At 46.4% G+C, this 26,968-nt stretch overlaps 2 protein-coding genes and 6 non-coding genes across 11 annotated transcripts; 4 read left to right on the plus strand and 4 right to left on the minus strand.

The window, feature by feature from the left end:
- The first annotated feature begins 360 nt into the window (after positions 1 to 360).
- LOC137348690 (zinc finger protein 239-like) lies at positions 361 to 699 on the plus strand. Its single transcript, XM_068013947.1, has one exon. The coding sequence runs from the start codon at positions 361 to 363 to the stop codon at positions 697 to 699; it is 339 nt and encodes a 112-aa protein (XP_067870048.1).
- Positions 700 to 3,718: 3,019 nt separating this feature from the next.
- Positions 3,719 to 10,020, minus strand: LOC137349139 (zinc finger protein 229-like). 4 transcript variants are annotated; one of them, XM_068014523.1, is made up of 3 exons: positions 9,935 to 9,982; positions 9,167 to 9,410; positions 3,719 to 6,561 (listed from the first exon to the last, which is right to left on the minus strand). In XM_068014523.1, exon 3 carries the CDS (start codon positions 6,464 to 6,466, stop codon positions 5,255 to 5,257), a length of 1,212 nt encoding a protein of 403 aa, XP_067870624.1. In that variant the 5' UTR covers positions 6,467 to 6,561; positions 9,167 to 9,410; positions 9,935 to 9,982; the 3' UTR covers positions 3,719 to 5,254. The 4 variants fall into 4 exon arrangements, with proteins under 4 accessions (XP_067870624.1, XP_067870623.1, XP_067870621.1 ...); XM_068014522.1 differs by having other exon boundaries at positions 3,719 to 6,647; XM_068014520.1 differs by lacking the exon at positions 9,167 to 9,410 and having other exon boundaries at positions 3,719 to 6,647; positions 9,935 to 10,020.
- Positions 10,021 to 19,459: 9,439 nt separating this feature from the next.
- Positions 19,460 to 19,533, minus strand: trnai-aau (transfer RNA isoleucine (anticodon AAU)). Its single transcript has one exon. It is a non-coding gene; the product is annotated as a tRNA-Ile (tRNA).
- A 368-nt stretch (positions 19,534 to 19,901) lies between these two features.
- On the plus strand, positions 19,902 to 19,983 carry trnal-uag (transfer RNA leucine (anticodon UAG)). Its single transcript has one exon. It is a non-coding gene; the product is annotated as a tRNA-Leu (tRNA).
- A 2,526-nt stretch (positions 19,984 to 22,509) lies between these two features.
- On the minus strand, positions 22,510 to 22,583 carry trnai-aau (transfer RNA isoleucine (anticodon AAU)). The gene has a single exon. It is a non-coding gene; the product is annotated as a tRNA-Ile (tRNA).
- Positions 22,584 to 22,951: 368 nt separating this feature from the next.
- Positions 22,952 to 23,033, plus strand: trnal-cag (transfer RNA leucine (anticodon CAG)). The gene has a single exon. It is a non-coding gene; the product is annotated as a tRNA-Leu (tRNA).
- A 2,526-nt stretch (positions 23,034 to 25,559) lies between these two features.
- trnai-aau (transfer RNA isoleucine (anticodon AAU)) lies at positions 25,560 to 25,633 on the minus strand. The gene has a single exon. It is a non-coding gene; the product is annotated as a tRNA-Ile (tRNA).
- Positions 25,634 to 26,001: 368 nt separating this feature from the next.
- trnal-cag (transfer RNA leucine (anticodon CAG)) lies at positions 26,002 to 26,083 on the plus strand. The gene has a single exon. It is a non-coding gene; the product is annotated as a tRNA-Leu (tRNA).
- The last annotated feature ends 885 nt before the right edge of the window (positions 26,084 to 26,968 follow it).

Consider the following 26,968-nt stretch of genomic DNA (forward strand, 5'->3'; position numbering starts at 1 on the left):
ATTACAAGGGGAGAATTTGCAGACGGGAAACTCAATCCAAACGCTGCATCAAGATCTGACTTGTTCAATGAATCAGGACCTGAATATCATCGGCCTTTGAATGTGGAAGGAGAAATGTTTTTCAGTTCTGTCTGTGGGGAAAGATTTCAAACATCAGTGTGACTGGAAAAACACCGAGACACACACACACCCGAGTGAGAGTGTTCCAGTGCACTGACTGTGGAAAGAGCTTTAACCAGTTACGCAGTCTGTAAAAAGCATCGCACCATTCACAGTGGGGAGGAACTGTACGTTTGTTCAGTGTGTGGACGAGGCTTGAATTGATCGTCCAACCTGGAGAGGCACAGGGACACCCGCAGCATGGAGAAACCGTGGAAATGTGGGGACTGTGGGAAGGGATTCAATTACCCATCAGAACTGGAAACTCCTCGACGCAGTCACACTGGGGAGAGGCTGTTCACTTGCTCTGACTGTGGGAGAGGATTCACAGTGTTATCCAGTCTCCATATGCACATGCGAGTTCACACAGGGGAGAGGCCGTTCCCCTGCTCCGTGTGTGGGAAGAGATTCACTCAAAAATCCGGCCTGCTGGGACATCAAAGGCTTCACACTGGGGAGAGACCGTTTACCTGCTCCGTGTGTGGGAAGGAATTCATTCGTTCATCCAAGCTGCTGACTCACCAGCGAGTTCACAAGTGAATGCAGGGGCTGGATTCTGCTGTCATTGCTGCTGTTAATCACATTCAGGACTGAACTGTGTTCATTCTGACAGTGGAATTTTTTTTCTACTGCTATTAATAATCCCTGTAACTGGGCTGGAGTTTAATATTCTGGAGAAATGTGAAATAAATCAGCTTTGTTTTCAACACAATGATACAATGGGTTGATTGACCTCCTGTGCAATAAATTTCCCATGTTTCTATTCTGATAGCTGGGGTTTGTTTCGGTTGATGTTAATATCCTCCAGCCCAGTTAGAAGGGGTTAATATTCTGGAGAGATTTGATAGAAATCAGCTTTGTTTTAAACACATGGTTGTAGATTTTTGTCTTGAGCGTTCAGCATCGCCTCGCTGGAGCTCAGAAAGGACAATCTGGAGGGAGGACTCGTTCTTTTTTTGATGGGATGTGGCCATCACTGGCAAGGCCAGCATTTGTTGCCCATCCCTAAATGCCCTTGACACCTGCGTGGCTTGCTAGGCCGTTAATGAACCAGATGGTTTTACAACAATCAATGATAGTTTCATGGCATCATTACTAATGGCTAGCTTTTAATCCCAGATTTTTATTAATTGAATTTAAATTCCACCAGCTGCCACACTGGGATTTGAACCCTGTCCCCAGGGCATTGCGCAAGGCCTTTGGATTACTAGTCCAATGATATTTACCGCTACACCATCGTCTTTACCTGAAATTGTACGGCAGGAACAGAACTTCAGCCTAGACAGAGTCCTTCAGGGCTACACTGAGAGGAACAAAAACAGCACTTTGGTCTTTCTCGTTTCTTTTCACTGACGGACCTATGTGAGTTCATTTTGAGGTGTATAAGAAATGTGTCCCAGCCACACTCTTGTATGGTTCAGAGCTCCTGGGCACGGAACAGAAGGCTCCTTTACAACTGTGTTGAGAGTCAGGAAGAACAACGGTGAATGCTGGAAATGTGCTGTCAAATCAGAGATTGGTGTAAAACCGTAATCTGTTCCTGATTGAAAGTGAAATTACAGGTTTAAATTTCCAGTCTGAAAATGACTGTTATAATTATTCAACCAAGATTCAAAGTGTTTGTGTGATCGTCCTGAATCTTAGAATGTGAAATAGGCATTAACCCATATAAAATAAACCTGTTTAAAATAAATACATTCAAGTCTGCATTAAAATAGCAGAAGGGGGATTTCATACGCGCCTGTGAATTGCTGGTACAATTATGCAACAGATGTTTGATCTCCAGATAAAGAAGGACCTGCAGCGTGTTTCCAGGAGTTCCTGTTTTATTGATGTCTGTTTGTTAGACACTAGGATAACTAAAAATATACATTTGTAATATCACCTTCACCCATCACTGGTTACCAAGTGCTGCATGATAATACTGTTGATGACTCTCTCTGCTGCTGATTCAGAGCAGCTGATCAGATGGTAATTGGCCAGTTGGATCTTCATGCCTCACTGACCAGGCGTAGCTATCTGCCTTGATGGCGATGGAGAAGTGAGGGCCACAAGTTTCCAGATTTTGGTGGAATACAATTCAGCTGCTGCCAGTGGCCCGCAGCACCTCATGGGTGCCCAGTTTTGAGTTGTTCTTAATCTATCTCACTGAACACGGTGGTAGTGCCACCGAATATGATGATGGGTGTCTTCAGTGTGTAAAAGAGTGTTTGGTCTCCACAATGACTGCCCAGTGGTCACTGCGCCCAATACTGTCATTAACAGACACACATATGCAAAGTGTGAGGTGATGCATTTTGGGAGGACGAACAAGGCAAGGGAATATACAATAGATGGTAGGACCCTAGGAGGTACAGAGGGTCAGAGGGACCTTGGTGTACTTGTCCATAGATCACCGAAGGCAGCAGCACAGGATAAGGTGGTTAGGAAGGCATATGGGATACTTGTCTTTATTAGCCGAGGCATAGAATATAAGAACAGGGAGGTTATGATGGAGCTGTATAAAATGCTAGTTAGGCCACAGTTGGAGTACTGTGTACAGTTCTGGTCACCACACTATAGGAAGGATGTGATTGCACTGGAGAGGATGCAGAGGAGATTCACCAGGATGTTGCCTGGGCTGGAGCATTTCAGCTATGAGGAGAGGCTGAAAAGGCTAGGGTTGTTTTCCTTAGAGCAGAGAAGGCTGAGGGGGGACATGATTGAGGTATACAAAATTATGAGGGGCACCGATAGGTTAGATAGGAAGAAACTTTTTCCCTTAGCGGAAGGGTCAATAACCAAGGAGCATAGATTTAATGTAAGCGGCAGGAGGTTTAGAGGGGATTTGAGGATTTTTCACCCAGAGGGTGGTTGGAATCTGGAACACACTGCCTGAAGAGGTGGTAGAGGCAGGAACCCTCACAACATTTAAGTATTTAGATGAGCACTTGAAACACCATAGCATACAAGGCTACGGGCCAAGTGCTGGAAAATGGGATTAGAATAGTTAGATGCTTGAAGGCCAGCACAGACACGATGGGCCGAATGGCCTGTTTCTGTGCGGTATAACTCTATGACTCTATACTTTCTGGAATTTAGAAGAATGAGACGTGATCTGACTGAAACATAAATACAAAGGGGACTTGTCAGGGCAGATGCTGAGAAAATGTTTCCCCTGTCTGGGGAATCTAGAACACTGGGTCACAGTCTCAGGATAAAGGTCGGTCATTTAGGACTGAAATGAGGAGAAATTTCTTCACTGAAAGGGTTGTGAATCTTTGGAATTGTCTACCCCAGGGAGCTGTGGATGCTCAGTCGTTGAGTATATTTAAGACAGAGATTGATAGATTTTTGGGTACTGAGTGAATTAAGGGATATGGGGATAGTGCGGGAAGGTGGAGTTGAGGTAGAAGATCAGCCATGATCTTGGTGAATGGCAGAACAGGCTCGAAGGGCCAAATGGCCTCCTCCAGCTCCTATTTCTTATGTTCATTAAACCTCAGTCTGGTTCCTCTCAAGCTGCTGAGTGAGTGAATTAAATCTTTCTTGACAAATCACCAAGATACCAGACTACAAGTCATGCCCGAAACATCATTTATTGGTTACAAATCACAACTTAGTTAAATCTGGGCACACAGACACTTTATAGACATGTATAAACACAGAGAAATGTAATCAGAGTTATCCAGCAGCTGTGCACTAATAGGGAGAGTATTTCATAAAAACAAGTAACAAATGCAGGGGTGAGAGTGGCCAAAGACCAAAAGGTCTGAAAATTAGTGGCCAAAGACCAAAAGTCTGATTTTTTTTTGACAATGAATCCTGTAATTATAGCACTGTTATTGAAGCAAACTGGTTGAGTAATGGTAATTTTGTACAATTTTGCATCTGTAATGAATAAAATTGCTCTGTACTCAGAATACAATTTCATGAGACTTACCTGACAGCTGATAATTGGTTTTACAGAGCTTCATGTTCTCAATGTCCTGCTTCTGCCTATTTATAGCTTGTTCATGTAAAAGGTGTTCTGTGAAGATGTGTCAACTTTAATGGAAAGCAATAAATATAAAGATACCAGATGGCACATTCTGGTACCTTGGTAAGTGATGTGCACAAATCAGTAGGTATATAAATTAATAAACAGTAAACATTTATGAGACATTGACAATCCAGAAACTTGAACATAAGTGGGGTCATTGTTCTTATTTTCTGCTCTGACATAATCACCTGAACGAGGCAGAAAGTAAAACCAGGTAGGGAGGATTGTATACCAGTTATACAGCCTGTCCAATTTGCTGTCCATTAACTTAAATGGACAGGAATATCACATACATTCTGTTAGGAGCATGTGAATCTCCTGATCCAATTTTCTTTTGGACAGCACTTGTGGTGCAGGACAGCCTTTTCCAGATAATCTTAAGCAATGTCAAACCACACATTGAAGAAAGATGGCCAGAGTTATACTGCTTGTCTTGCATCACTATGGTGCAAAAGACAGCTTCACACTGACTCAAGGTTTACAGTGTGACTGGGTCAGTAGACAGTGAAAATGGAGATGAACAATGAATGGAATTCAGCCATACACCTGAGCAAACCGATAAGTGGAAATTCCAGATCACAGGATATATTCAGTTTATACAGCTCATGCTCACTGCAGAATATTCACATATAGTAACCAGTTTGTGCAGGGTTTTCAGAAATTACTTCAGACAAACACTGCTGTGTAAATGGAAGCAAGTTTCAAATTCCTATTGACAGACCAATGTTTTTGCTGCAGACCAGCGACTTGCCAGCTACTGATCCTGAACCATTAATTTTAAACCATGTCAAATGAGCTGTGTCAGTTCTCAGGTGGTCCCATGATATCCCATGGGATAAGATATCCCATGAAGGCAAAAACAAACATTGGGAATTGGTCTGTGTTTACACACATACTTCCTTTTGGCCATTTACAGAAGACTGACACACTGAAGTTGTGAAGGAGTATGCAGTTCCACCCACTTGCTTTCCTGCTTGCAGTTCATTTCCACCAAGCTGGACGATTATAAAAAATAAAGATGAATTAAAAACAAGGAAAAAGACCACTGAAATCCGAAAATTTCTCATCCCTGAGTTACTTGTGAACTCGCTGGTGTCTCAGCAGGTCGGATGAAGTCGTGAATCCCTTGCCACACTCTGAGCAGGTGAACGGCCTCTCCCCACTGTGAACGCGCTGGTGTTTTAACCGGACGGATGAGGTAGTGAATCCCTTCCCACACTCTGGGCACGTGAATGGCCTCTCCCCACTGTGAACTCGCTGGTGTTTCAGCAGATCGGATGAAGTGATGAAACCCTTCCCACACTCTGAGCAGGTGAACGGCCTCTCCCCAGTGTGAACTCGCTGGTGTGTTAGCAGGTGGGATGAAGTAATGAATCCCCTACCACACTCTGAGCAGGTGAACGGCCTCTCCCCACTGTGAACTCGCTGGTGTCTCAGAAAGTCGGATGAAGTATTGAAACCCTTCCCACACTCTGAGCAAGTAAACGGCCTCTCCGCAGTGTGAACTCGCTGGTGTGTCAGCAGGTGGGATGAAGTAATGAATCCCCTACCACACTCTGAGCAGGTGAACGGCCTCTCCCCAGTGTGAACTCGCTGGTGTCTCAGCAGGTCGGATGAAGTAGTGAATCCCTTCCCACACTCTGAGCAGGTGAACGGCCTCTCCCCAGTGTGAACTCGCTGGTGTGTCAGCAGATGGGATAACTGCGTGAATCCCTTATCACACTCAGAGCAGGTGAACGGCCTCTCCCCAGTGTGAACTCGCTGGTGTATCAGAAGTTGGGATGGTGCTGTGAATCTCTTCCCACACTCTGAGCAGATGAATGGCCTCTCCCCAGTGTGAACTCGCTGGTGTGTCAGACGTTGGGATGGTGCTTTGAATCCCCCGCCCCGCACTGAGCAGGTGAATGGCCTCTCCCCAGTGTGAACTCGCTGGTGTGTCAGCAGGTTGGATGACTGAGTGAATCCCTTCCCACACTCTGAGCAAGTGAATGGCCTCTCCCCAGTGTGAACTCGCTGGTGTCTCAGCAGGTCAGATGAAGTAGTGAATCCCTTCCCACACTCGGAGCAGGTGAACGGTCTCTCCAGGGTGTGACTGCGTGGATGAGTTTCCAGCTCAACTGGATAATTCAATCCCTTTCCACAGTCCCCATATTTACATGGTTTCTTCCCAGTGTGACTGCACTTGTGTCTTGACAGGCCAGATGATCGGCTGAAACCTCGTCCACACACAGAACACATGTACAGTTTCTCCCCACTGTGATCGCTGCTTTTTCCTTTCATGTTCATAATCCGGTGATATTCGGGTTACAATAAATTAGGCGACTCCTTCAGATCCTGATCTGACGTTTGCTTTGCTTTTCCCAGTTGCAATTCCTCCCTTTCTAATATAAAAACAAAATACCGTGGATGCTGGAAATCTGATATCAAAACAGAAAGAGCCGGAAATACTCAGCAGATCTGGCAGCGTCTGTGGAAAGAGAGAAGCAGAGTTAACGTATCAGGTCAGTGACCTTTCATCAGAACCCCCCCTTTCTAAAACACTGTGAAATTGATTTAGAAAAGAAAAAAAGTGTGGGAGGGAACCGACAAAAACACAAAGGCAGTGTGTGAAATGGAGCTGAATGAATCTGGTAATTTATGGGGCCGGCACGAGGAAAAAGTGACCATGAAAGCTGCTGGATTGACCTACAACCCCAACTGGTTCATTAATGTCCTTCAGGGAAGGGAATCTGCCACCCAGTCTGGACCTACACAAGACTCTGCCCTCTATGGGAGGAGAGAAAGACAGAGACAGGGAGTGAAGCTGAGGGATTTTATATATCTGCAACTCAATCAAAACTTTGACAGAACCCCCCCAAACCCTCAATTTCCATCACTTCGAAGGACCAGGGTAGCAGGTGTATGAATTAGAATTAGAATATTACAGCGCAGTACAGGCCCTTCGGCCCTCGATGTTGCGCCGATCATCTGACCTACACTATTCCATTTTCATCCATATGTCTATCCAATGACCACTTAAATGCCCTTAAAGTTGGCGAGTCTACTACTGTTGCAGGCAGGGCGTTCCACGCCCCTACTACTCTCTGCGTAAAGAAACTACCTCTGACATCTGTCCTATATCTTTCACCCCTCAACTTAAAGCTATGTCCCCTCGTGTTTGCCATCCTCATCCGAGGAAAAAGACTCTCACTATCCATCCTATCTAACCCTCTGATTATCTTGTATGTCTCTATTAAGTCACCTCTCCTCCTCCTTCTCTCTAACGAAAACAACCCCAAGTCTCTCAGCCTTTCCTCGTAAGACCTTCCTTCCATACCAGGCAACATCCTAGTAAATCTCCTCTGCACCCTTTCCAAAGCTTCCACATCCTTCCTATAATGCGGTGACCAGAACTGCACGCAATACTCCAGGTGCGGCCTCACCAGAGTTTTGTACAGCTGCATCATGACCCCGTGGCTCTGAAACTCGATCCCCCTACTAATAAAGGCTAACACACCATATGCCTTCTTAACAGCCCTATTAACCTGGGTAGCAACTTTCAGGGATTTATGGACCTGGATACCAAGATCTCTCTGCTCATCTACACTACCAAGAATCTTCCCATTAGCCCAGTACTCTGCATTGCTGTTACTCCTTCCAAAGTGAATCACCTCACACTTCTCCGCATTAAACTCCATTTGCCATCTCTCAGCCCAGCTCTGCAGCCTATCTATGTCCCTCTGTACCCTACAACACCCTTCGACACTATCCACAACTCCACCGACAAACACCATCACCTCCAAGTTCCCCTCCAAGTCACATTCCATCCTGACTTGTCTGATATCCAGTACTGGATGAACAGGAATTTTCTCCATTTAAATATTGGGAAGTCTGAAGCCATTGTCTTCAGTCCCTGTTACAAACTCCACTCTCTAGTCAGCCACTCCATCCCGCTCCCTGGCAACCGCTGAGGCTAATCCAGACTGTCCATAACCTTGGTGTCATTTTTGACTCCGAGATGAGCTTCCGACTGCACATTGGCACCATCACTCAGACCGACTATTTCCACCTCAGTAACATCACCACTGCCTCAGGTCATCTACCTCTGAAACTTACATCCATGTATTTCTTTCCTCTCAACTTGACTATTCTAACACATCCCTGGCCGGCCTCCCACATTCTACTCTGTCAGCTTGAGATCATCCAAAACTCTGCTACCTGTGTCCTTACTCGAACCCAGTCCTGTTCACCCATCACCACTGTGCTCACTGACCTACACAGACTCCCAGTTAAGCAGCATCTCAATTTTAAAATCCTCATCCTTGTTTTCAAATCCCTCCATTCCCTCACCCCTCACTATCTCTATAATCTCCTCCAGTCCTACAACCCTCCGAGAGATCAGGGTTCATCTAATTCTGACATCTTGAGCATCCCTGATTTTCATTGCTCCACCACTGGTGGCCGTGCCTTCAGCTGCCAAGGCCATATCCTTTGGAAATCCCTCCCTAATCCTCTCCGCCTCTCTACCTCACCTTCCCTGATTCAGACACTGATTAAAACCCACCTCTCTGATCAAGTTTTTGATCATCTGCCCTCATACCTCATGTGCCTCAGTGTCAAAAGTTACTTTACAACACTCCTGTGAAAAGCCTTGGAACATTTTTTACATTAAAGGCACTACATAAATACAAGTTGATGTTAACTTGGACATATATCATCATTCTATCATCACTGGGTGAAAATCCAGTAACTCCTTCCCTAACACCATTGTGGGAGCACCTTCACCACACGGACTGCAGCGGCTCAAGAAGGCGGCCCACCATCACCTTCTCAATGGGCAACTGGGGATTGGCAATATATGCTGGTCTTGCGAGTGATGCCCATAACCCAAGAATGAAGTAACAAAATCTGTATATGTAAAATGGATTAAAATCCTCAACAGAAATACTGGTTACTAAAACAATAATCTTTTACATTGAGTGGTTGGCGTCCATTTAGCATCCTCACCTTCCCTGGAATCTACCTCCCTTGACAGCCTCACATTGGAAATTGCTGGGCCCGACTGGGCTCAAAGTACTCCAGATTAAACCAAGCAGCCTCTTCCTCCATCTCTAATCCAGATCAAACTGATGCAACATAAAAGGCCTACACCGGATCATGGACCAAACTCCCACATCCAACACGCGCCCCGATATGAAGCGGCTCTTAAATGGTCTGTCTGTGTTTCTCCACTCAGTTCTGTGAACAACGCCTGGAATAAAACAAAACCAAAATACTGCAGATGCTGGAAACCTGAAGTAAAAGGAGGAAATGCTGGAAATGCTCAGCAGGTGAGGCAGCATCTGTGGAGAGAGAAAGAGAGTGAACGTCTCAGGTGCATTGAGCCACCAGAGCCTGCAGTGGGAGGAGGAGGAAGAATGAGGAGAGGCAACATAGTCCAACACTCACAGCAACCTCCAATCCACTGACATTACCAGGATAGGGAGACAGAGTTTAGAAACACTCAGCAACACGACTCCAGTAAAACATCCCAGGAGGAAAAGGAAGAGCAGTGTGTGTACCTGCCCTGATATCCCCCTCCCCAGGCCTGTCAGTCAAACCCCCCCACTCCTCCCAGTCCACAGCTCAGCCTATCAGCTTGCAGCTTCCTGCACCTTGAGCCAGCCCTGCCCAGGTGTGGCCCAGTCCAAGGGGAGTCTTTGTGCAAACACGGAGCTTCTTATTGGGTGTGTTGAGGTCTGCACCGGGTGTTTCTGAAGCCTCTCCGCCGCTTACCGGCAGCAGAAGCGATTCACAAGCGTCTCTCCACCGCCAACACTCGCTCCAACACTGTCCCGCAATGCGCCGGCGCACTCGGCACGTCACCTCTGACCTGAGAGCGGACAAGGTCCGGGTGATCGACGGCAACTCCAGACCAATAGCAAGAGTGGGGCGGGACAGGAGGGCAGCGGCGGCCCCGCCCCCTCCTTGGGAAGAGCCCCGCCCCATTCGCTCCGACTGGTTGAGGGCTCAGGTCACGGCTCGTCGTCTGGTTCCGCCCCTTCTCCACTGATTGTGACGGAGCTGCCCTCATCAGCCGGCCAGGCGGTGTGAGGTGAGCATGCGCGGCCAGCAGTGGGGGCGGGGCTGAGGCAGAGAGCAGGGTTCCAGCAGGTGAGAGGGAGGCGGGTTCCCAGCATCACGGAATTGTTACAGTGCAGGAGGAGGCCATTCGGCCCAACATGTCTGCACCGGCTCTCTGAAAGAGTAACTTTTTCAGTTCCATTCCCCCGCTTCCCCATTATCCACCCTAATCCTGCACATTTTCCCTTCACATACAACTGTCTAATTCCCTTTTGAATGCTTCAATTGAACCTGCCTCCACCACGTTCTCAGGCAGTGCATTCCAGACCTCAACCTCTCGCTGCATTAAGAAGTTTTTCCACATGTCACTTTTGCTTCTCTTGCCAAATACTCTCTCGTTCTCGATCCGTTGATGAGTGGGAGCAGTTTCTCTCCTATTCTTTCCAGACCCCTCATGATTTTTAATACCTCTGTCAAATCCTCTCTCTGCCTTCTCTTCGCCAATGAAAACAATCCTATCTTCATAACAGAAGTTCTTCATAGCTGCAATCATTTTTGTGAATCTTTTCTGGACTCCCTCCAACGCCCTCACGTCTTTCCTAAAGTGTGGCACCCAGAATTGGACGCAATATTTCAGCTGAGGCCAAACTAGGGTCTTATACAATAATATAATAAAAGCAAAATACTGCGGATGCTGGAAATCTGAAACAAAAACAAGAAATGCTGGAATCACTCAGCAGGTCTGGCAGCATCTGTGGAAAGAGAAGCAGAGTTAACGTTTCGGGTCAGTGACCCTTCTTCGGAACTGACAAATATTAGAAAAGTCACAGATTATAAACAAGTGAGGCGGGGGTGGGGCAAGAGATAACAAAGGAGAAGGTGCAGATTGGACCAGGCCACATAGCTGACCAAAAGGTCACGGAGCAAAGGCAAACAATATGTTGATGGTGTGTTGAAAGACAAAGCATTAGTACAGATTAGGTGTAAATACACTGAATATTGAACAGCAGCAAGTGCAAACCTGAAGAAAAACAACCTGAAAAAAACAGTGGGTAAGCAAACTGAACAAACGAAGATGAAATGAAATAAATGCAAAAAAAGATTGTAGGGTCTTATACAAGTTCAACATAACTTCCTTGCTTTTTTTTCATTCATGGGATGTGGGCATCACTGGCCAGGCCAGCATTTATTGCCCATCCCTAATTGCCCTTGAGGAGGTAGTGCTGAGCTGCCTCCATGTGGGGTAGGTACACCCACAGTGCTGTTAGGAAGGGAGTTCCAGGATACTGACCCAGCGACAGTGAAGGGACAGCAATATAGTTCCAAGTCAGGATGGTGTGTGACTTGGAGGGGAACTTGCAGGTGGTGGTGTTCCCATGAATTTGCTGCCCTTGTCCTTCTAGTTAGTAGAGGTCATGGGTTTGGAAGGTGCTGTCTGAGGAGCCTTGGTGCATTGCTGCAGTGCATCTTGTAGATGGTACACACTGCTGCCACTGTGCGTCGGTGGTGGAGGGAGTGAATGTTTGTAGATGGGATGCCAATCAAGCGGGCTGCTTTGTCCTGGTTGGTGTCGAGCTTCTTGAGTGTTGTTGGAGCTGCACCCATCCAGGCAAGTGGAGAGTATTCCATCACACTCCTGACTTGTGCCTTGTAGATGGTGGACAGGCTTTGGGGAGTCAGGAGGTGAGTTCCTCGCCACAGGATTCCTAGCCTCTGACCTGCTCTTGTAGCCACGGTATATGCCTGGCTACTCCAGTTCAGTTTCTGGTCAATGGTAACCCCGAGGATGTTGATAGTGGGGGACACAGCGATGGTAATGCCATTGAATGTCAAGGGGAGATGGTTAGATTCTCTCTTCTTGGAGATGGTCATTGCCTGGCAATTGTGTGGCGCGAATGTTACTTGCCACTTATCAGCCCAAGCCTGGATATTGTCCAAGTCTTGCTGCATTTCTACATGGACTGCTTCAGTATCTGAGGAGTCACGAATGGTGCTGAACATCGTGCAATAATCAGCGAACATCCCCACTTCTGACCTTATGATTGAAGGAAGGTCATTGATGAAGCAGCTGAAGATGGTTGGGCCTAGGACACTACCCTGAGGAACTCCTGCAGTGATGTCCTGGAACGCAGATGATTGACCTCCAACAACCACAACCATCTTCCTTTGCACTAGGTATGACTCCAGCCAGCGGAGGGTTTCCCCGCTGATTCCCATTGACCTCAGTTTTGCTAAGGCTCCTTGATGCCATACTCGGTCAAATGCTGCCTTGATGTTAAGGGCAGTCACTCTCACCTCACCTCTTGAGTTCAGCTCTTTTGTCCATGTCTGAACTAAGGCTGTAATGAGGTCAGGAACTGAATGGCCCTGGCAGAATCCAAACTGAGCGTTGCTGAGCAGGTTATTGCTAAGCAAGTGCCGCTTGATGGCACTGTTGATGACACCTTCCATCACTTTACTGATGATTGAGAGTAGGTTGATGGGGCAATAATTGGCTGGGTTGGACTTGTCCTGCTTTTTGTGTACAGGACATACCTGGGCAATTTTCCACATTGCCGGGTAGATGCCAGTGTTGTAGCTGTACTGAAACAGCTTGGCTAGCGGCGCGGCAAGTTCTGGAGCACAGATCTTCAGTACTATTGCTGGGGCCCAGAGCCTTTGCAGTATCCAGTGCCTTCAGTCATTTCTTGATATCACGTGGAGTGAATCAAATTGGCTGAAGTCTGGCATTGCTGGGGACTTCAGGAGGAGGCTGAGATGGATCATCAATTCGGCACTTCTGGCTGAAGATTGTTGCAAATGCTTCAGCCTTATCTTTCGTACTGATGTGCTGGGCCCCCCCCCCCCCATCATTGAGGATGGAGATAGTCTTGTGCTGTCACTTCACCAGGTTGACACCTCATTTTGAGGTATGTCTGGTGCTGCTCCTGGCATGCTCTCTTGCACTTTTAATTGAACCAGGGTTGGTCTTCTGGCTTGATGGTAATGGTAGAATGGGGGATATGCTGGGCCATGAGGTTACAGATTGTGATTGAGTACAATTCTGCTGCCCCACAGCGCTTCATGGATGCCCAGTTTTGCATTGCGAGAGCTGTTCAAAATCTATCCCATTTAGCACGGTGGAAGTGCCACACAACACGATGGAGGGTATCCTCAATGTGAATCTCCACAACGACTGTGCAGTGGTGACTCCTACCAATACTATCGTGGGCAGATGCATCTGTGGCAGGCAGAATGGTGAGGACGAGGTCAAGTATGTTTTCCCCTCACCACCTGCCACATACCCAGTCTAGCAGCTATGTCCTTTAGGACTCGGCCAGCAGTGGTGCTACCAAGCCACTCTTGGTGATGGACATTGAAGTCTCACCCTTCCCCCTCCCCCTCCCTGTGCTTGCTCCAAGTGCTGTTCAACATGGAGGAGTACTGACTCATCAGCAGGAGGTTTCCTTGCCCATGTTTGGGTTGATGCCATGAGACTTCATGGGGTCCAGAGTCGATGTTGAGGACTCCCAGGGAAACTCCCTCCTTTATACCACTGTGCCACCACCTCTGCTGGGTCTGTCCTGCCGGTGGAGATGGCAGTGTCTGGGACATTGTCTGTCAGGTATGATTCTGTGAGCATAACTATGTCAGGCTGTTGCTTGACTAGTCTGTGGAACAGCTCTCCCAACTTTGGCACAAGCCCCCAGATGTTCGTAAGAAGGACTTTGCAGGGTCGACAGGGCTGGGTTTGCCATTGTCGTTGTCTAGCTCGATGCCGGGTGGTCCGTCCGGTTTCATTCCTTTTTATTGACTTTGTCGCGGTTAGGTACAACTGAGTGGCTTACTAGGCCATTTCAGAGTCAACCACATTGCTGTGGGTCTGGAGTCACATGTAGGCCAGACCAGGTACATAACAGCAGATTTCCTTCCCTAAAGGACATTAGTGAAGCAGATGGGTTTTTGCAACAATCGACAATGGTTTCATGGCCATCATTAGACTAGCTTTTTAAATTCCAGATTTATTAATTGAATTTAAATTCCACCTTCTGCTGTGGGATTCGAGCCCATGTCCCCAGAGCAATACCCTGGGTCTCTGGGTTACTATCCAGTGACAATACCACTACGCCATCGCCACCCCCTTGCAGTCTAGAGCACTGCCTCTTGTATTCTATATCCCTATTAAGGATACTGTATGCTTTATTAACTGCTCTCTCAACCTGTCCTGCCACCTTCAATGACTTAGGCACATATACACCCAGTTCCCTCTGCTCCTGCACCCCCTTTAGAATTGTAACCTTTATTTTATATGGTTTCCCCATGTTCTTCCGACCAAAATGAATCACTTCACATTTTTCTACATTGAACTTCATCTGCCACCTGCCTGCCCATTCCACCAACGTGTCTATGTCTTTTTGGACTTCTGCACTATCCTCCTCGCAGTGCTTCCAAGTTTCATATCATCTGCAGACTTTGAAATTTTGCCCTGTACACTAAGATCTAGGTCATTAATATATATCAGGAAAAACAAGGGTCCAAACACTGACCCTGGGGAACTCCATTACAAACCTACCTCCAGCCCGAAAAAAATCCATTAACCACTACTCTTTGTTTCCTCTCACTCAGCCAATTTCTTATCCATGTTGCTACCATCCCTTTTATTCCATGAGCTATAATCTTTGCTCACAAGTCTGTTGTGTGCAACTGTATCAAACACCTTTTGAAAGTCCCTGTACACCACATCAACAGCATTGCCCTCATCAACCTTCACTGTTACCTCCTCAAAAAACTCCAGAAGGTTAGTTAAACATGACATTCCCTTAAGAAATCCATGCTGACTTTCCATAACTAACCTGCATTTGCATCCGTGGCTATTAATTTTTTCCAAATTATATTTTCTCGAAGTTTCCCTACCACCGAAGTTAAACTTACTGGCCTGTAGTTGCTGGGCTTACCTTTTTTGAACAAGGGTGTAGCCTTTGCAATTCTCCAGTCCTCTGGCACGACCCCTGAGTCTATAGAAAATGAAAAATTATGGCCAGTGCCTCTGCGATTTCTACCCTCACTTCCCTCAGTATCCTTGGAAGCATCTCATCTGGTCCTGGTGCTTTATCCACTTTAAGTACAGACAGCCTATCTAATACTTCCTCTTTAGCAACTTTAAACCCTCCTAGGGTCTGAATTACCTCCTCCTTCACCATTGCCTGCAATGCATCTTCTTCCTTGGTAAAGACAGATGCAAAGTATTAATTTAATACCTCAGCTATGCCCTCTGCCTCCATATTTAAATCCCATTTATGGTCTCTAGTAGGCCCCACTGTTCATTTTATCACCCTTTTAATATTTATTTGTCCATAGAATATGTTTGGATTCCCTTTAATGTTAGCTGCCAGTCTCTTTTCATGCTCTCTCTTTGCTTCTCTTATTTTCTTTTTCACTTCCCCTCTGGACCTTCTATATTTAGTCTGGTTCTCAGCAGTATTTTCTACCTGTCATCAGCACACTTTTTCTTCTTTATCTTATCTCTCTTGTCATCCAGGGAGTTCTGAATTTTTTTGACCTACCTTTTCCCTTCGAGGAAACATTCCTTGATTGTGCCCAAACACTCTCTTCTTTGAAGGTAGCCCGTTGTTCAGCTACTGGTTGTCCTGTCAACATTTCACTCCAGTTTGTTCCCCCCCCGCAGCTCCATTCTTACACCCATTGAAGTTGGCTTTACCCCAAGTTAATTATTTTTACTCTGGATTGTTCTTTGTCCTCTTCCATAGATCGTAACCTCTGCCCCTATTTCTTTTCCTGTAGTTACGTTATTTTTTCTGGTTTATATTTCTATATTTTTGCAACCCCCCCCCCCCACCCCGGACCCCCCTCCCCGCAGTTTCTTTCATAATCCATTTACTTTGTTCTTAATCCCTTTACCTTGTGTTTGGACGTCTGCTAACAAGTGATCTGCACTTCAGACACATCTTTTTTTTTGCCTCGCTTTGTACCATGAAACCTTTTGTCATTTAATCTCTCCTGCCCTCTGCCCTATCATAACCCTTACCTCTTGTTCTTCTTCCCCCCCCCCACTTCCACCCTGTCTCTTGTTCGACACCTGATACATTCCTAACCTTTGCCCGTTCTGCTGAAAGGTCATCAACCTGAAATGTTAACTCTGTTCCTCTCAGCACAGATGCTGCCTGACCTGCTGAGTATTTCCAGTATTTTTGTGTGTGCCTGAGAATAGATGAAATGGTTTTTGGTTACAGGCCCCTGATCCAGGGGGACAGGGGGAGTCGTGTTTTTTTGAGGAAATGATGGTCAAACTAGTATCAGTCTTCTCCAACCTGAACTGAGGTGACGTGTTGAAGATGCTAATATAACATTTCAGTGTCTCTATATAGTCATTATGCGGACTTTTAGCCTGTGTGTTAAATGGGTAAGTCTGATAATTTACAAACACTTACTTTATGGATGAGGCCAGACCTGTCACCAAATCTCTTTACCTCATAGATAATCCATGACATGACCCCACAGCTACATCATTTACAGACGATCCTGAAACAGTAGCCATTACTTCCCATTTACAGAGACTCTCTGACCTTTCTCAATGTTTCCTGTTCTAGAGATACCCCCCGATCAGTCTCCATTTCACGCAATTTACAAATCTTCCCTGGCCTTACTACATTTCTTCTTCATTTACAGACACTCTCTAAGCAGTACCCAATTTGAAGGTGAAAAAAAAAGTCACCTTGAATTTTTGTCTGGACAAGACTTAATCAATTAAGGAAACAGCAGCACGAACCTAAAATATAAACAGGGCTTCTCACTCCACAGAAGCTGCCAGACCTGCTGAGTATTTCCAGCACTTCCTGATTTTATTTCAGATTTCCAGAATTGACCGTTTATTTTGATGTTTAAATGGCATTTCCAAAGTCTACTCTTTCAATAAAACTTCAATGTCAAGACATTCTACCAGGGCATTTTGAAAATCTTCATTGTCATTCGCAACTCTGCAATTCTTTCACATGAGTCCATTTCAGAAAGGTTTCAATCCTTGCCATTGTCCCTACAGCCACTGACAAATTGCTCCATTCTCTCTTTTCACCGCTGTCTATATCACAGAAATTCCAACCCATGTCTCCTGAAATTGAGTTTCGCATGGATTTCTGCTTCTCGAGTGCTCTATATTTTCTTACCATCTTTCTGATCATCTTCCGATAAGCCTCAGCTATTCGGCCTCTGAAGACCTTCGATTGCCATAGCTATCTTCATTTGAACTGCTAGTTTATCTGCTTCTCATGCAGCCAAATCAAGGAACCATAGCTCTACCATTTCTTTGAAAAGTTTGAATTTGGCAAGAGGATCGAGGCTTTCCACTTGGTAGATGGGAATTTAAACGTCATCATGTGGACATTCCTGGGATTTTCCCTGCTTTCCGAGGTAGGAAGAAGCTTTCCTGCTTTCCTCTGCACGAAGGTTTCAATGTGCTGCCGATCTGGCTGCCTGCAGTACTTTTACTTGCCGTCACCTCTTTCTGAACTCTATGGCACTGCAGGTCTGTGGCCCTGTTGCTCCCCTTCGCACGCTTTTTCAGGCATTGTCCACAAAGCAGTTTATTTTGCTGTCAATGGCACCAGGATGCCTCAAATAGCTGTAATGGCTGTGATGGCTATTTGCAGCATTTTATTTTAAGCCTGCTTTTCAATCGACCTGCACTGGCCTTTTTCAGCCTTTTGCAAGCTTGTCTTTGAATTAACTTGCAGCGGCATGCCCCAAATCAACCGATCACACCCCTTCGCTACTGAACCGCCGGCCCCTCAGTGCAGCTACTCACTGTTGCCAATGAAGTACTGCCTTCTGATAGTGCTTCACCTCTCGGAGCTCTGTCGACAGCTTCTGCGCCCCTCGCGGAATTCTGCTGCAGTGCCAAGCTGAATGTGACGCTCTCCCGATGTGCCGTAAAAAGTCCAAATCTTCGACAAATCGTTCGCTGTGACCGCATTGTGCTCCCTCTATCCTTCAAACACAAAGTCGCCAATCAATCACGCAGGTAGGACAGGTAAACTATATTGTGACTTCTTGATTTGACGATGAGAGTAGAATATCAATATCGCTGGAGAGTTTTCACCAGAGCGTCTTGCTCGTTCAACAAACAGATTCCGACTGCTATGTCACGTGACAGACGACATCATATCCTCCCTGACGATGCATACGAGTTATCGACATACCCGCTGAAAGACGTACGACAACAGCAACCATCGTCGGGGATCTGTGGACTTGCACTCCAAGGTGCCATTGTTCCTTTATACTTCTTCCATTTATTGTGTATTCCCTCGCCTTATTAGGCTTCCCCAAATGCGTTCCCTCACACCTCTGTGGATTGAATTCCAATTGCCGCTGTTCTGCCGATGTCACTCGTCCGTTCATATCTTCCTGCAGTCTCCAGCTTTCTCCTCATTATCACCCCTAAAGCCCAGTCTCCTTTGACAGCACCTTCCAAACCCGTCACCTCGATCGCCTTAAATGACAAGGGCAACAGTCGCATGGGGAACACCACTACCTACAAGTTCCCCACCAAAGCACACACCATCCTGACGTGGCATTATATCGCCGTTCTTTCACTGTCACTGAGTCACAATTCTGGAAGCCCCTCCCTAACAGCACTGGGTGTACCGGCTGCACATGGACTGCAGTAGTTCAAGAAGGTGGCTCGCCACCACCACCTTCTCAAGAGCAAATATTGATGGGCCAGCGATGCTAACATCCCATGAAGGAAGATAAAAGGGAACATGTGAGAAACTCAGTTCTCCTGGGTGGCAATTTGTTATTTGGCGATTTGAACGGAGGTAAGCCAGCAGAAAGATGCAAAGCAATGTTCAAATAGACTGACATTTTTTGTTTATTTTTTCACGGGGCATCAGTGAGAAAGGCAGCATTTATTGTCCGTCCTTAATTGCCCTTGAAAGGTCAGTGGCCAGTTCGGCCATTTCAGAGGACAGTTAAAAGTACTGTGGGTCAGGAGGCGCCAGAAGAGGTAAAGGAAGGCAGGTCTCTTTCCTGAAATGACATCGGTGCAGCAGATGGGTTTTCCAGCAAAGGATGATGGTTTCACAGCACCTTGAGTGAGCGAAGGTGAAATGGGGCATATTTGCATTTGTGAATGAAATGGAAAATGGTTGAGCTGTTGTGGGGGGATTTGTATTAGTATTTGCTCATGGATTGTAAATGCAATGCACCCAAGCAAGGCAATTACTGCCCCTGTGCTTAAATTAGTGGCCTGTATGGGGATTGAACCCAGGACCTTGGCGTTATTAGCACCACGCTCTAACCATCTGAGCTAACAGGCCTTGACACTCAGCTACCTGTTAATGTTAATGTTGTACGCCTGTCACCTTTCATCAGCACTCTCTTTCTCTCTCCACAGATGCTGAGTTTCAGCAACACTTGCTCTTTTTCTTTCACATTTCCAACATGCACACACACTTTGACTTTGATTTCTATCTTCAAGTGGCTTTTGCAAACTCCATTTATCCACAAAGCCTGCATTACCAATTCAACAATGCAACCACTCGGCCTGCACTTTCAATGCATTGTGCTTACAAATTCCTCTCACTTCCATCTTCCCAAGCAAAGACCTCCATTCACAGGATAATTCTGAAGAAAAGCACCTTTCAATCACCAATCAATTCATTTACAGCCACAACCTCGACTGCATGGTAGCGTGGCCGAGCGGTCTAAGGCGCTGGATTTAGGTTCCAGTCTCTTCGGAGGCGTGGGTTCGAATCCCACCGCTGCCAGCATTTGACTCCCTGTTCCTTTTGGGCACACTCATTCTGCTGTGCTGGGCACATTGTCGCCGGGACAAGTCCACTTCTTCCCTGCGGCCCCTTTGCTTTCACCACCTTGGCTCCTGTGCCAGTATTTGAAGACATGGCTAATGCTCGCAAACTCTCTTGGCCTGCGAGCGTTACCTTTCTATTTATGCTACTCTTTCAATAAAACTTCAATGTCAAGACATTCTACCAGGGCATTTTGAAAATCTTCATTGTCATTCGCAACTCTGCAATTCTTTCACATGAGTCCATTTCAGAAAGGTTTCAATCCTTGCCATTGTCCCTACAGCCACTGACAAATTGCTCCATTCTCTCTTTTCACCGCTGTCTATATCACAGAAATTCCAACCCATGTCTCCTGAAATTGAGTTTCGCATGGATTTCTGCTTCTCGAGTGCTCTATATTTTCTTACCATCTTTCTGATCATCTTCCGATAAGCCTCAGCTATTCGGCCTCTGAAGACCTTCGATTGCCATAGCTATCTTCATTTGAACTGCTAGTTTATCTGCTTCTCATGCAGCCAAATCAAGGAACCATAGCTCTACCATTTCTTTGAAAAGTTTGAATTTGGCAAGAGGATCGAGGCTTTCCACTTGGTAGATGGGAATTTAAACGTCATCATGTGGACATTCCTGGGATTTTCCCTGCTTTCCGAGGTAGGAAGAAGCTTTCCTGCTTTCCTCTGCACGAAGGTTTCAATGTGCTGCCGATCTGGCTGCCTGCAGTACTTTTACTTGCCGTCACCTCTTTCTGAACTCTATGGCACTGCAGGTCTGTGGCCCTGTTGCTCCCCTTCGCACGCTTTTTCAGGCATTGTCCACAAAGCAGTTTATTTTGCTGTCAATGGCACCAGGATGCCTCAAATAGCTGTAATGGCTGTGATGGCTATTTGCAGCATTTTATTTTAAGCCTGCTTTTCAATCGACCTGCACTGGCCTTTTTCAGCCTTTTGCAAGCTTGTCTTTGAATTAACTTGCAGCGGCATGCCCCAAATCAACCGATCACACCCCTTCGCTACTGAACCGCCGGCCCCTCAGTGCAGCTACTCACTGTTGCCAATGAAGTACTGCCTTCTGATAGTGCTTCACCTCTCGGAGCTCTGTCGACAGCTTCTGCGCCCCTCGCGGAATTCTGCTGCAGTGCCAAGCTGAATGTGACGCTCTCCCGATGTGCCGTAAAAAGTCCAAATCTTCGACAAATCGTTCGCTGTGACCGCATTGTGCTCCCTCTATCCTTCAAACACAAAGTCGCCAATCAATCACGCAGGTAGGACAGGTAAACTATATTGTGACTTCTTGATTTGACGATGAGAGTAGAATATCAATATCGCTGGAGAGTTTTCACCAGAGCGTCTTGCTCGTTCAACAAACAGATTCCGACTGCTATGTCACGTGACAGACGACATCATATCCTCCCTGACGATGCATACGAGTTATCGACATACCCGCTGAAAGACGTACGACAACAGCAACCATCGTCGGGGATCTGTGGACTTGCACTCCAAGGTGCCATTGTTCCTTTATACTTCTTCCATTTATTGTGTATTCCCTCGCCTTATTAGGCTTCCCCAAATGCGTTCCCTCACACCTCTGTGGATTGAATTCCAATTGCCGCTGTTCTGCCGATGTCACTCGTCCGTTCATATCTTCCTGCAGTCTCCAGCTTTCTCCTCATTATCACCCCTAAAGCCCAGTCTCCTTTGACAGCACCTTCCAAACCCGTCACCTCGATCGCCTTAAATGACAAGGGCAACAGTCGCATGGGGAACACCACTACCTACAAGTTCCCCACCAAAGCACACACCATCCTGACGTGGCATTATATCGCCGTTCTTTCACTGTCACTGAGTCACAATTCTGGAAGCCCCTCCCTAACAGCACTGGGTGTACCGGCTGCACATGGACTGCAGTAGTTCAAGAAGGTGGCTCGCCACCACCACCTTCTCAAGAGCAAATATTGATGGGCCAGCGATGCTAACATCCCATGAAGGAAGATAAAAGGGAACATGTGAGAAACTCAGTTCTCCTGGGTGGCAATTTGTTATTTGGCGATTTGAACGGAGGTAAGCCAGCAGAAAGATGCAAAGCAATGTTCAAATAGACTGACATTTTTTGTTTATTTTTTCACGGGGCATCAGTGAGAAAGGCAGCATTTATTGTCCGTCCTTAATTGCCCTTGAAAGGTCAGTGGCCAGTTCGGCCATTTCAGAGGACAGTTAAAAGTACTGTGGGTCAGGAGGCGCCAGAAGAGGTAAAGGAAGGCAGGTCTCTTTCCTGAAATGACATCGGTGCAGCAGATGGGTTTTCCAGCAAAGGATGATGGTTTCACAGCACCTTGAGTGAGCGAAGGTGAAATGGGGCATATTTGCATTTGTGAATGAAATGGAAAATGGTTGAGCTGTTGTGGGGGGATTTGTATTAGTATTTGCTCATGGATTGTAAATGCAATGCACCCAAGCAAGGCAATTACTGCCCCTGTGCTTAAATTAGTGGCCTGTATGGGGATTGAACCCAGGACCTTGGCGTTATTAGCACCACGCTCTAACCATCTGAGCTAACAGGCCTTGACACTCAGCTACCTGTTAATGTTAATGTTGTACGCCTGTCACCTTTCATCAGCACTCTCTTTCTCTCTCCACAGATGCTGAGTTTCAGCAACACTTGCTCTTTTTCTTTCACATTTCCAACATGCACACACACTTTGACTTTGATTTCTATCTTCAAGTGGCTTTTGCAAACTCCATTTATCCACAAAGCCTGCATTACCAATTCAACAATGCAACCACTCGGCCTGCACTTTCAATGCATTGTGCTTACAAATTCCTCTCACTTCCATCTTCCCAAGCAAAGACCTCCATTCACAGGATAATTCTGAAGAAAAGCACCTTTCAATCACCAATCAATTCATTTACAGCCACAACCTCGACTGCATGGTAGCGTGGCCGAGCGGTCTAAGGCGCTGGATTCAGGTTCCAGTCTCTTCGGAGGCGTGGGTTCGAATCCCACCGCTGCCAGCATTTGACTCCCTGTTCCTTTTGGGCACACTCATTCTGCTGTGCTGGGCACATTGTCGCCGGGACAAGTCCACTTCTTCCCTGCGGCCCCTTTGCTTTCACCACCTTGGCTCCTGTGCCAGTATTTGAAGACATGGCTAATGCTCGCAAACTCTCTTGGCCTGCGAGCGTTACCTTTCTATTTATGCTACTCTTTCAATAAAACTTCAATGTCAAGACATTCTACCAGGGCATTTTGAAAATCTTCATTGTCATTCGCAACTCTGCAATTCTTTCACATGAGTCCATTTCAGAAAGGTTTCAATCCTTGCCATTGTCCCTACAGCCACTGACAAATTGCTCCATTCTCTCTTTTCACCGCTGTCTATATCACAGAAATTCCAACCCATGTCTCCTGAAATTGAGTTTCGCATGGATTTCTGCTTCTCGAGTGCTCTATATTTTCTTACCATCTTTCTGATCATCTTCCGATAAGCCTCAGCTATTCGGCCTCTGAAGACCTTCGATTGCCATAGCTATCTTCATTTGAACTGCTAGTTTATCTGCTTCTCATGCAGCCAAATCAAGGAACCATAGCTCTACCATTTCTTTGAAAAGTTTGAATTTGGCAAGAGGATCGAGGCTTTCCACTTGGTAGATGGGAATTTAAACGTCATCATGTGGACATTCCTGGGATTTTCCCTGCTTTCCGAGGTAGGAAGAAGCTTTCCTGCTTTCCTCTGCACGAAGGTTTCAATGTGCTGCCGATCTGGCTGCCTGCAGTACTTTTACTTGCCGTCACCTCTTTCTGAACTCTATGGCACTGCAGGTCTGTGGCCCTGTTGCTCCCCTTCGCACGCTTTTTCAGGCATTGTCCACAAAGCAGTTTATTTTGCTGTCAATGGCACCAGGATGCCTCAAATAGCTGTAATGGCTGTGATGGCTATTTGCAGCATTTTATTTTAAGCCTGCTTTTCAATCGACCTGCACTGGCCTTTTTCAGCCTTTTGCAAGCTTGTCTTTGAATTAACTTGCAGCGGCATGCCCCAAATCAACCGATCACACCCCTTCGCTACTGAACCGCCGGCCCCTCAGTGCAGCTACTCACTGTTGCCAATGAAGTACTGCCTTCTGATAGTGCTTCACCTCTCGGAGCTCTGTCGACAGCTTCTGCGCCCCTCGCGGAATTCTGCTGCAGTGCCAAGCTGAATGTGACGCTCTCCCGATGTGCCGTAAAAAGTCCAAATCTTCGACAAATCGTTCGCTGTGACCGCATTGTGCTCCCTCTATCCTTCAAACACAAAGTCGCCAATCAATCACGCAGGTAGGACAGGTAAACTATATTGTGACTTCTTGATTTGACGATGAGAGTAGAATATCAATATCGCTGGAGAGTTTTCACCAGAGCGTCTTGCTCGTTCAACAAACAGATTCCGACTGCTATGTCACGTGACAGACGACATCATATCCTCCCTGACGATGCATACGAGTTATCGACATACCCGCTGAAAGACGTACGACAACAGCAACCATCGTCGGGGATCTGTGGACTTGCACTCCAAGGTGCCATTGTTCCTTTATACTTCTTCCATTTATTGTGTATTCCCTCGCCTTATTAGGCTTCCCCAAATGCGTTCCCTCACACCTCTGTGGATTGAATTCCAATTGCCGCTGTTCTGCCGATGTCACTCGTCCGTTCATATCTTCCTGCAGTCTCCAGCTTTCTCCTCATTATCACCCCTAAAGCCCAGTCTCCTTTGACAGCACCTTCCAAACCCGTCACCTCGATCGCCTTAAATGACAAGGGCAACAGTCGCATGGGGAACACCACTACCTACAAGTTCCCCACCAAAGCACACACCATCCTGACGTGGCATTATATCGCCGTTCTTTCACTGTCACTGAGTCACAATTCTGGAAGCCCCTCCCTAACAGCACTGGGTGTACCGGCTGCACATGGACTGCAGTAGTTCAAGAAGGTGGCTCGCCACCACCACCTTCTCAAGAGCAAATATTGATGGGCCAGCGATGCTAACATCCCATGAAGGAAGATAAAAGGGAACATGTGAGAAACTCAGTTCTCCTGGGTGGCAATTTGTTATTTGGCGATTTGAACGGAGGTAAGCCAGCAGAAAGATGCAAAGCAATGTTCAAATAGACTGACATTTTTTGTTTATTTTTTCACGGGGCATCAGTGAGAAAGGCAGCATTTATTGTCCGTCCTTAATTGCCCTTGAAAGGTCAGTGGCCAGTTCGGCCATTTCAGAGGACAGTTAAAAGTACTGTGGGTCAGGAGGCGCCAGAAGAGGTAAAGGAAGGCAGGTCTCTTTCCTGAAATGACATCGGTGCAGCAGATGGGTTTTCCAGCAAAGGATGATGGTTTCACAGCACCTTGAGTGAGCGAAGGTGAAATGGGGCATATTTGCATTTGTGAATGAAATGGAAAATGGTTGAGCTGTTGTGGGGGGATTTGTATTAGTATTTGCTCATGGATTGTAAATGCAATGCACCCAAGCAAGGCAATTACTGCCCCTGTGCTTAAATTAGTGGCCTGTATGGGGATTGAACCCAGGACCTTGGCATTATTAGCACCACGCTCTAACCATCTGAGCTAACAGGCCTTGACACTCAGCTACCTGTTAATGTTAATGTTGTACGCCTGTCACCTTTCATCAGCACTCTCTTTCTCTCTCCACAGATGCTGAGTTTCAGCAACACTTGCTCTTTTTCTTTCACATTTCCAACATGCACACACACTTTGACTTTGATTTCTATCTTCAAATGGCTTTTGCAAACTCCATTTATCCACAAAGCCTGCATTACCAATTCAACAATGCAACCACTCGGCCTGCACTTTCAATGCATTGTGCTTACAAATTCCTCTCACTTCCATCTTCCCAAGCAAAGACCTCCATTCACAGGATAATTCTGAAGAAAAGCACCTTTCAATCACCAATCAATTCCTTTACAGCCACAACCTGGACTGCATGGTAGCGTGGCCGAGCGGTCTAAGGCGCTGGATTCAGGTTCCAGTCTCTTCGGAGGCGTGGGTTCGAATCCCACCGCTGCCAGCATTTGACTCCCTGTTCCTTTTGGGCACACTCATTCTGCTGTGCTGGGCACATTGTCGCCGGGACAAGTCCACTTCTTCCCTGCGGCCCCTTTGCTTTCACCACCTTGGCTCCTGTGCCAGTATTTGAAGACATGGCTAATGCTCGCAAACTCTCTTGGCCTGCGAGCGTTACCTTTCTATTTATGCTACTCTTTCAATAAAACTTCAATGTCAAGACATTCTACCAGGGCATTTTGAAAATCTTCATTGTCATTCGCAACTCTGCAATTCTTTCACATGAGTCCATTTCAGAAAGGTTTCAATCCTTGCCATTGTCCCTACAGCCACTGACAAATTGCTCCATTCTCTCTTTTCACCGCTGTCTATATCACAGAAATTCCAACCCATGTCTCCTGAAATTGAGTTTCGCATGGATTTCTGCTTCTCGAGTGCTCTATATTTTCTTACCATCTTTCTGATCATCTTCCGATAAGCCTCAGCTATTCGGCCTCTGAAGACCTTCGATTGCCATAGCTATCTTCATTTGAACTGCTAGTTTATCTGCTTCTCATGCAGCCAAATCAAGGAACTATAGCTCTACCATTTCTTTGAAAAGTTTGAATTTGGCAAGAGGATCGAGGCTTTCCACTTGGTAGATGGGAATTTAAACGTCATCATGTGGACATTCCTGGGATTTTCCCTGCTTTCCGAGGTAGGAAGAAGCTTTCCTGCTTTCCTCTGCACGAAGGTTTCAATGTGCTGCCGATCTGGCTGCCTGCAGTACTTTTACTTGCCGTCACCTCTTTCTGAACTCTATGGCACTGCAGGTCTGTGGCCCTGTTGCTCCCCTTCGCACGCTTTTTCAGGCATTGTCCACAAAGCAGTTTATTTTGCTGTCAATGGC

Source organism: Heterodontus francisci, chromosome 34 (genome assembly GCF_036365525.1).
Source record: "Heterodontus francisci isolate sHetFra1 chromosome 34, sHetFra1.hap1, whole genome shotgun sequence".
NCBI lineage: Eukaryota > Metazoa > Chordata > Chondrichthyes > Heterodontiformes > Heterodontidae > Heterodontus > Heterodontus francisci.

Excerpts from the sequence above, each read along its gene's own strand:
- LOC137349139 (XM_068014520.1), bottom strand. The coding sequence starts at position 6,466 with ATGAACATGAAAGGAAAAAGCAGCGATCACAGTGGGGAGAAACTGTAC.
- LOC137348690 (XM_068013947.1), top strand. The coding sequence starts at position 361 with ATGGAGAAACCGTGGAAATGTGGGGACTGTGGGAAGGGATTCAATTAC.